General features: G+C 41.2%; 1 protein-coding gene across 1 annotated transcript; it reads left to right on the forward strand.

Moving 5' to 3' along the window:
- The first annotated feature begins 7,145 nt into the window (after positions 1 to 7,145).
- Positions 7,146 to 9,145, forward strand: LOC124701855 (ubiquitin-60S ribosomal protein L40-1). The gene is made up of 3 exons (XM_047233953.1): positions 7,146 to 7,281; positions 7,373 to 7,562; positions 8,872 to 9,145. The coding sequence occupies exons 1-3, from the start codon at positions 7,179 to 7,181 to the stop codon at positions 8,966 to 8,968; spliced, it is 390 nt and encodes a 129-aa protein (XP_047089909.1). The 5' UTR covers positions 7,146 to 7,178; the 3' UTR covers positions 8,969 to 9,145.
- Positions 9,146 to 9,619: the final 474 nt, after the last annotated feature.

A 9,619-nucleotide genomic window follows, 5' to 3' on the forward strand; every position in this document is an offset into this window, starting at 1 on the left:
TGACCTCCGAGGCAACCCACAAAGTTGCTATTATGTAGCTCCTTAAATACCCCACTCTTCCATATAATTTTTTTTTAGAACTAACCCTCCATTTAGATCAGTCACCAAAAAATCGTTTCGATCCAATTTGTCATCAGTCCCCATATCGCCAGCAGGTGATACCAACGCGACGGAGTGTCGAACCAGGACGACAAGCCATACCGTAAGTGCAAGCCTGGAGGAGGAAGCGCTGGAAGCATATGAGGCAGATCATGATGCCTATAACAATGGAGGCGGTGCAAGGAAGAGGTACGCCTCTGACTGACCGTCGGGACAACCGTGACGCACCCTGAGGAGAACTTCATGGGCTACCTGGCCTCTATATTATTGATCACGTAGGTCGGCATGCATGCTTTTTATTACATGTAACTGAAATTGTCTCCCACGTCGTCGCCTACATTTACATTATTCTACTTCTCGTGGTCGAATATACGTCATGTTCGCACTGTTTAAAATGAGTTCATTTGGGACGCTTAGATTTTGTATTAACCATATAGGAACTTTCATTAATTGGTTGCTTGATGTTGTGCAGAGTATGCAGTTGGGAAAGCCCAAGAGGAAGGTATGATGAGCATAGCAGCAAGTTTCCCCTCAGTAAGAAACCAAGGTTTAATCGACTAGTAGGAGAAAGAAATCACTTTAGAAGGTGCTGCTGACTGACTTTGACAGGGCGCACTACCGGTGTCAGCAACAACGTGGAACTTGCACACAACACAACCAAAATACTTTGCCCCAACTTACAGTGAGATTGTCAATCTCACTGGTCTTGCTGAAAACAAAAGATTAGACGAGAGAACAGTGTGTTGCAGTAGATGGATTTATCAGTGTAAAACAAAGGACTGGGATCCACAGTTCAGTAGAGGTGTCTCTCCATAAAGATAAATAACATGATGGGTAAACAAATTATAGCTGGGCAATTGATAGAATAAAGACCATACATGACAATATGATTACTATGAGATTTATTTGGGCATTACAACAAGATTCATAGATCGTAATCCAACTGCATCTATGACTAATAATCCACCCTCAGGATATCATCCAAACAACTTTGGGTATTAAGTTGCAAGCAACATATTATTGCATTAAGTAAAGTGTGTAAACTAAACAATAGAACTATACTTAGATAAAGCATTGTTGTTTTCTCCCTAGTAGCAACAGCACATCTACAACCTTAGGAGTTACTGTCACTCTCCCAGATTACTAGAGGCATGAACCTACTATCGAGCATAAATACTCCCTCTTGGAGTCACAAGCACATACTTGGCCAGAGCATTTACTAGCAACAGAGAGCATGCAAGATCACAAATAACATATAAACAGGTCTATAATCAACTCAACCATAGTATTCAATATTCATCGGATCCCAGCAAACACAATATGTAGCATTACATAAAGATGATCTTGATCATGATAGGCATCTCACAAGATCTAAACATGAAGCATATGGAGGAGAAGACAGTCATCTAGATACTGCTATGGACCCGTAGTCCAGAGATGAACTACTCACGCATCGCTTCGGAGGCGGGCATGGTGATGAAGAGGCCTCCGGTGATGATATCCCTCTCCGGCAGGGTGCCGGGAAGAGCTCCAGAACCCTCCAGAACTAGGGTCGACGATGGCGGCGGCTGCGGAACTTTTCATGGATGAAGGCTCGGGTGTTTAGAATTTTCCTGAGGATGTGAATTTATAGGCGAAAGGGCGGGATCGGTGGGCGCCCGAGGGGCCCACACCATACCTAGGCGCGGCTATGGGGTGGGCCGCGCCTACGGGTGGTGTGGCCACCTCCCGACTCTTCTCCGTCTCCCCTTTGGACATCGTCTCCGTGACAGTAAAATAGGAACTTCGGCTTTTGTTTTGTCCAATTCCGAGAATATTTCCTGTACAAGTTTTCTGAAATACAAAAACAACGAAAACAAAGAACCGACAAGTGTGGCATCTTGTTAATAGGTTAGTTTCAGAAAATGCATAAAAATGGCAAAGTGTAAACAAAACATATAGAAATAGGTGTAAAAAAAATATTGAGCATCAAAAAATATAGATACGTTTGCAATATATCATTGCTACAAGTCTAAACCAGAGGAGGAGATGAGAACACTAGATAAACAGTTGGTTGCTGATGTCTACGGGAGCTTCTATTCTTGTAGACAGTGTTGGGCCTCCAAGAGCAGAGGTTTGTAGAACAGCAGCAACTTTCCCTTAAGTGGATCACCCAAGGTTTATCGATCTCAGGGAGGAAGAGGTCAAAGATATCCCTCTTAAGCAACCCTGCAACCACAAAGCAAGAAGTCTCTTGTGTCCCCAACACACCTAATAGGTGCACTAGTTCGGCGAAGAGATAGTGAAATACAGGTGGTATGAATGAATATGAGCAGTGGCAAGGGCACTAGAAAAGTGCTTTGCCCAGGCAAGAAACAAGCAATAGTAACGCAGCAAAGTAGTAACGCAAGAAAACAAGAAACAAGCAACGATAGCGTATTTAGGAACAAGGCCTAGGGATTAGACTTTCACTAGTGGACACTCTCAACTTTGATCACATAACAGAATAGATAAATGCATACTCTACACTCTTGTTGGATGATGAACACATTGCGTAGGATTACACGAACCCTCAATGCCGGAGTTAACAAGCTCCACAATTCAATGTTCATATTTAAATAACCTTAGAGTGCAAGAAAGATCAACACGACTAAACCAAGTACTAACACAAGATGCACACTGTCACCTTCACACTATGTAGGAGGAATAGATCACATCAATACTATCATAATGATAATTAACTCCACAATCTACAAGAGATCATGATCATAGCATATGCCAAGTACTAACACTGATGCACACACTGTCACCATTACACCGTGCAGGAGGAATAAACTACTTTAATAACATCACTAGAGTAGAACATAGATAAATTGTGATACAAAACACATTGCAATCATAAAGAGATATAAATAAGCACTTCACTACGCCATTCATAACAACGAGTAAGTATTCTGTGAAATATAGCCTAAGAGACCCACACGGTGCACACACTCGTCACCTTTACACACGTGGGACAAGGAGTCTCCGTGAGATCACATAAGTAAAACTCACTTGACTAGCATAGTGACATCTAGATTACAAGCATCATCATATGAATCTCAATCATGTAAGGCAGCTCATGAGATTATTGTATTGAAGTACATAGGAGAGAGATGAACCACATAGCTACCGTACATGTACCCCGAGCCTCGATGGAGAACTACTCCTCCTCATGGGAGCAACAGCATGTGATGAAGATGGCGGTGGAGATGGCAGCGGTGTCGATGGAGAAGCCTTCCGGGGGCACTTCCCCGCTCCGGCAGCGTGCCGGAACAGAGACTCCTGTCCCCCAGATCTTGGCTTCGCGATGGCGGCGGCTCAGTAAGGTTTTCCGTATCGTGGTTTTTCGCATCAGGGGTTTCGCGACGGAGGCTTTAAGTAGGCGGAAGGGCGAGTCGGGGGCCGACAAGGGGCCCACACCACAGGGCGGCGCGGGCCCCCTTGGCCGCGCCGCCTTGTGGTTTGGCCACCTCGTGGCCCCACTTCGTATGCTCTTCGGTCTTCTCGGAAGGTTCGTGGCAAAATAGGCCCCCGGGTCTTTGTTTCGTCCAATTCCGAGAATATTTCGTTACTAGGATTTCGAAACCAAAAACAGCAGAAAACAGAACCGACACTTCGGCATCTTGTTAATAGGTTAGTTCCAGAAAATGCACGAATATGACATAAAGTGTGCATAAAACATGTAGGTATCATCAATAATATGGCATAGAACATAAGAAATTATCGATACGTCGGAGACGTATCAGTTGCGAGCTCACCATCCTCGTTCTCTCCTCTACAATGCAAGTGCAATAGACGTTGTAGCAGCACGGAGGAAAATGCATGACACTAGATATTGCTGCAACTAGATTCTCTTGCTGTGGTTGCCTAGGATCCACCTAGGTCTCATGGACAGTGACGCGATGCAGGTCTCCTGCAGATTTTTTCTATCTCAAGTCCACTGCATCTTGTTATTTTTGTCTGCATCACCGAATAACATCATAGATTAATTAGGTCTATTCTGTCGACAAATGATTGAAAATTTGTCAAGTTGGATGTGATTGGGGCGCTCCGCATTTGAAAAATTAATCCGGAGGCCCACTCCTAATATGATGTGATTTCCTTTAAGTTGTAATATATTTATTTGAGTGTGTTGTTTGTGTAGACTCTATTTAATCGAATGTAATTCTATTGTGATTCCTCTATTAGTTTTGTGCACATGCTTCATGGACATGGATGGATTCAGCCACTAACCTAGAGGGGGCGTTATCACGCATGTTGGAGGGGGCAAAATAACTACTAGGAATTACTAATTGTCAGCTTGGGTATTAGCTAGGGAGTTTATGAAGAAAAGTAGTAGTAGATTGTTGGAGGTGGTTTAGCCCTTTCTCATCCCCCTCTTCCTCCGTCCCTGTTCGTGGATATCATCTTGTTAAGTCTCTGATGTATCTTCTCAAGTGAGGATCATATGAAAAACAAACATGAAGTGCATTACGTCATGTTGTTTCCGTAAATTAGTTGATACAAAGAAGATAACTTCTCGACTTCATTCACTCCATTTTGAGTTTAGATTGTTATCAACATACTAAATTCATATTACGTTGAATACTTATCTTTTTCCCTAGAAATAGAAGGATGCTCTTTTATTTCAAGTTGTTTTTGTCATCATTACATGTATGAACTAGCATAGTATAGAAAGTAATAGGCATGTCAAATAAGACAGTACACACTACCAAAGGGAGGTAAATCCTATATGTCATGATGTTACAAGTATTACTAATTTACAGCACTATCAGAATAAAGCAAAGATATAATTTCCTTCAAATATAAAAAACTAGGAACCAACTACGCGCATGAGTTTGATTTTACCAATCTTGAAAGGACTAGGGAAACCATAGATGAATGAGAAATGGCCAAGAAGGACTACTCTTCCTCCATGGATGGGCTCGTTTGGTAAAGTGCTTACCCTAATCATTTTAGCGAAACAGAAGGGGGCCACTCTCAGATAAAAGAGGTTGGTGATAAAGAACATTGGTATTTTTATAACGTCAAATTTTCTTTAGATTTTTGGTGGGTTTGGTAGAAACTAAAAAAAATCTTATTAGTTGAACTTTTTTTTTGGTAGAGACGAACACATCGACGTAGTTATGGCATGGCTAGAAAGCCCACAGATAAATAAGATGGAACAAAATGAAAGGAAAATTATTTTACGTCTATATGTATTTTATAAGTTCATTAGAACCATAAAAGACAAAAGAACCAAAATAATCAAGGGTAAAATAATCTATTCAAAACCATAGCAACGCACCGGCATTCAACTACTATTTTTTAGATACTTGTTTTGTAGTGGGTCTTGCCAAACCCTCTTCATTAAGTAGTTTAAAAAGACATTTTATAAATCCTTACTTTTTTTAGCTCAAGCAACTTGATGCCCAGTCCTCCCTATTTTTTGGATTGACATATTATATTCCAAATTATTAACCTATATTTTCGTTTAGTCTCCTCACATTTTTTAGTTTGTTATTTCAGTTTACCTATGCTTATGTTTATATAACACTAAAATTGTGGTGGCTATATAAGTATTGTTTCTGAAGGTGCAAAGTACATGCCATACCAAATTCGGATATAGTACAAATTCTTTAAGACGTTGTGTCCTTGTTAGGATCACCGACATCCCATCTGAGGGCAAGCGGCGGTAGTAGATGGCGTAACAAGGACATAGACAGTTGGTGGCTAGTTGCATTACACATATTCGTGTTTGTGCATGGCAAACACAAGAACAAAATGATGTGGCTTATTGTGGGATTCACAAAAATGACAAAATCTGGCATCTATAGTAATGAATAGTGCAATATTTTAAAACATCAAAATATGTCCGATTTTTGTGTGTGCAACCCACGATATAAGGTATTCCTGTTCAAATTTGCACGTACGTAGATCACAACATTGTCTACATTAAGATTTTTTCAGATTTTTTTGAAACCTTAGAATACCGTTTTCGAATTTTCAAAAAAAAAACATGCTATGTGTAGCTCGAGTTACAAAAATCTACACTCCATTTATTTAGCTTTTTATTCAAGAGAGAGAAAAAAACAGAGAATAGCAAGGATGTAGTCGGTTGTGTGCGTGCTCACGAATAGATATTAGTAATGTGTGAGTCTTTTTACCCCTAAGAGAGAGAACGAGTGGAGGTCTGGCATCATCCTCGAAAGAATAAAAAATTCTTCCTTGTGAACAGAGAATTTTACATCTAAGATTATAGACATTTCTACCCACTTGCTAATTTGTGTTCCATTTCAGTCGAACACTTTGGAACATCCTAGAAAAGAAAAGAAAAACTTGAAACAAATGGCATGTTATCCATATTCGCCGTAGCTGATCTCCAAGTTCTATGGTGTTACCAAACATATCAAAATTTCTATAAAGACATGTGCCTTTTTTAAAAAAACAGAGAATAGCAAGGATGTAGTCGGTTGTGTGCGTGCTCACGAATAGATATTAGTAATGTGTGAGTCTTTTTACCCCTAAGAGAGAGAACGAGTGGAGGTCTGGCATCATCCTCGAAAGAATAAAAAATTCTTCCTTGTGAACAGAGAATTTTACATCTAAGATTATAGACATTTCTACCCACTTGCTAATTTGTGTTCCATTTCGATCGAACACTTTGGAACATCCTAGAAAAGAAAAGAAAAACTTGAAACAAATGGCATGTTATCCATATTCGCCGTAGCTGATCTCCAAGTTCTATGGTGTTACCAAACATATCAAAATTTCTATAAAGACATGTGCCTTTTTTATATTTCATTATGATTTTCGAGATTTTATGGTATAGTAGAAATCAGCGATTATTTCTCTCTGTGGTTGGTGGGCTCACTCGCTTGGCATCGCGAGAAACCAGTAACGATGAGGACCAAATACAGCCCAGCTCTAACGGGCTACCTTCCCACAGCCCACAGCCCACAGCCCACGGCCCATTCTCTTGGCACTCCTCCTCTTCATACCAAACCCTAGGAGAGCAGCCGCGACCCCTATAAAATGCCTCACCCGCCGCCGCCGCCGCCTCACAAACCTCGGCCAAAATGCAGATCTTCGTGAAGACCCTCACGGGGAAGACCATCACCCTCGAGGTTGAGAGCAGCGATACCATCGACAATGTCAAGGCTAAGATCCAGGACAAGGAGGGTAAGTATCAGATTTTCTTCTTTCTCCGTTCCGTTCATTTCTGGCTGCCGGCATAGGTCGGAGTAACTAAGATCGGGTTTTGTTCCGGTAGGAATCCCGCCGGACCAGCAGCGTCTGATCTTCGCCGGTAAGCAGCTGGAGGATGGCCGCACCCTTGCGGACTACAACATCCAGAAGGAGTCCACCCTCCATCTCGTCCTCAGGCTCCGTGGAGGCATCATCGAGCCATCTCTGCAGGCGCTCGCCCGCAAGTACAACCAGGAGAAGATGATCTGTCGCAAGTAAGCGAATCTCCTCATCCTTTTCTTTAATCTTCAACTACAGTTATTGTGTAGGCTTCGTTTCTCCCTGGGCATGATATCTCTGTTAGGTGTAAAAGATATATAGCTGTAGTAGAGTTGATTATTATTAATCTGTTAGCCTTTTGGATTCATTCCTACAAGAAAAGATGTTAAAAATTAAGATTTTAATCATATTTATTAGATGTGTGCATCGCAATTGTTATTAATAGTAATATTAGAAATATCTTGTTAAGTTTGAGCTGATTTCAATACGTCAAAACTCTTAGATGACCGGTGGCACATACTTTTAGGAATGAGCTACTGATCCTAACAGGATCTGTAAAGATGCAGAGTTTTAATTTTGTTTATCAGGTTATGCTGACTCGAAACTGAGTTAAATCCTCTGTATGTCTCATAAGAGTTGCTACCTCTGTAACACGCATTTCAACCTTTACACTAGGGAAGTTTGTCAATATTACTCAGGCTTTTGGTTCTGTTGTTATATCCATTGAGAGTTCACTACACATCGTGCCCTGTCAATATATTTGTGGTCTTGGGTTTCCCATTGGGAGATAAGATAACCTGAAGTTTTCTTTTATAACGAGTTGCTGCTTAATATTTCAAGATGTATCACATATGCCATGTGGTTTCTTGTAGCGCAGTATGTTTAAGTTTTTTGCATTTCTTACGAGATCATACAGTTTGGTGGTTCCTTTATGTTTTGTCCCCCAGAGTGGTGTATTTATCTCAGCAAATTGTTGGCTCGATGATGACTACTCTTGCTTTAACCACACTGAATATGAAGGCTGGATGAAGGGATTTCTCCTTTCATCTATTGTTGTCCGCTCTTCTTTCTTGGTGGTTCCTTGTGAAGTTTCTTCCTTTTTGTGAAGAATTTTAGAGGAATTTAGTTTCCCTATTTTATTCTTCATCAAAAGGTTGAGATAGAAGGATGCAATGAGATTGGAAAGCATCAACTATAGAGAAGGGGGGGCTCTTCTGAAGGATCTTCTTATGTGGAAAAAACTGGCCTAGACTGAGAGCCTCCATGGATTCCTTGTTTCATGCTGATTCCTGGTTATATTTTCTGTTCTGGCAGGGATTTAGTTCTTTCTGTTTGCCCTTATGAATCCTTACAAGTTTCCTCACGTGTTTTCACTGCAGATCTGTTGATTTCTTTTTACAAACCAATTGAATCATGTTTGAATTAATCAACCATGTGTTATCCTGTTTCTATATTTTTGAAAATGTAGTGTGATCTGATGCGTCTTCTGATATTCAACATGCTAATCTTTCTGATTACCTGCAGGTGCTACGCTCGTCTGCACCCAAGGGCTGTCAACTGCCGCAAGAAGAAGTGTGGTCACAGCAACCAGCTGAGGCCCAAGAAGAAGATCAAGAACTAGAGTGCCACTAGTCAGTTTCATGGAGCGGCTAAATCTATTGCTGTCTCAGATTTTATGCTTTATTATCGTGTCTGGTTGTCGTTGAACCTTAAGTTACTTCTCTTTCATGCCTCCTATCTTTGTGGTGGTACTTGATAACAATGTTCGTATATGGTAGCAAACTATAATTTTGTGGAATGTGCTCTGTTTGCTGTGATATATTGTGGCTCTAGATGTTAGTTGGCTGATCTGCCATGCCGTGCTCCTGCATTTGGTGGATCCTGGCAAATGTTGTGATTTCCTCCCACAATCCTGGTTGGAGCAAAAGATTTGTGATGCCTTCATGGTCGTAGTGGGTTTTGTCATGAAAAACTAGGTTGGCATTTTAGTCTGAAATCCCAAATGTGGATGTCAGATTTGATTGCGTGCCCAGTGTCGGCAGGTTGCTGATGCTTGAATTCCAGCAGCTCCGGGCATTGCCAAATCTTTCATCAAAGCAAACAGCTGTATGTAAACTCGTCTTCTCAGGAGATTTTGGTTCGACTATGGAACTCGTAGTTCGTTGGGTGAAGTTACATTCGTTTTGCCCCTATGTTTTATTCAGCTATGGTCATTGCTCTGCACCACCATGGTTATTGCACTTTTGGCCGTAGCCAGCAGCCCAGCACATGG

Source organism: Lolium rigidum, chromosome 3, assembly GCF_022539505.1.
Source record: "Lolium rigidum isolate FL_2022 chromosome 3, APGP_CSIRO_Lrig_0.1, whole genome shotgun sequence".
Taxonomy (NCBI): domain Eukaryota; kingdom Viridiplantae; phylum Streptophyta; class Magnoliopsida; order Poales; family Poaceae; genus Lolium; species Lolium rigidum.

Bases quoted from the DNA above. Each gene is read 5' to 3' on its own strand.
- LOC124701855 (XM_047233953.1), top strand. From the start codon at position 7,179: ATGCAGATCTTCGTGAAGACCCTCACGGGGAAGACCATCACCCTCGAG. The intron at 7,282-7,372 runs GTAAGTATCAGA...TTGTTCCGGTAG, and splicing joins TAAGATCCAGGACAAGGAGG to GAATCCCGCCGGACCAGCAG. The intron at 7,563-8,871 runs GTAAGCGAATCT...GATTACCTGCAG, and splicing joins GAGAAGATGATCTGTCGCAA to GTGCTACGCTCGTCTGCACC.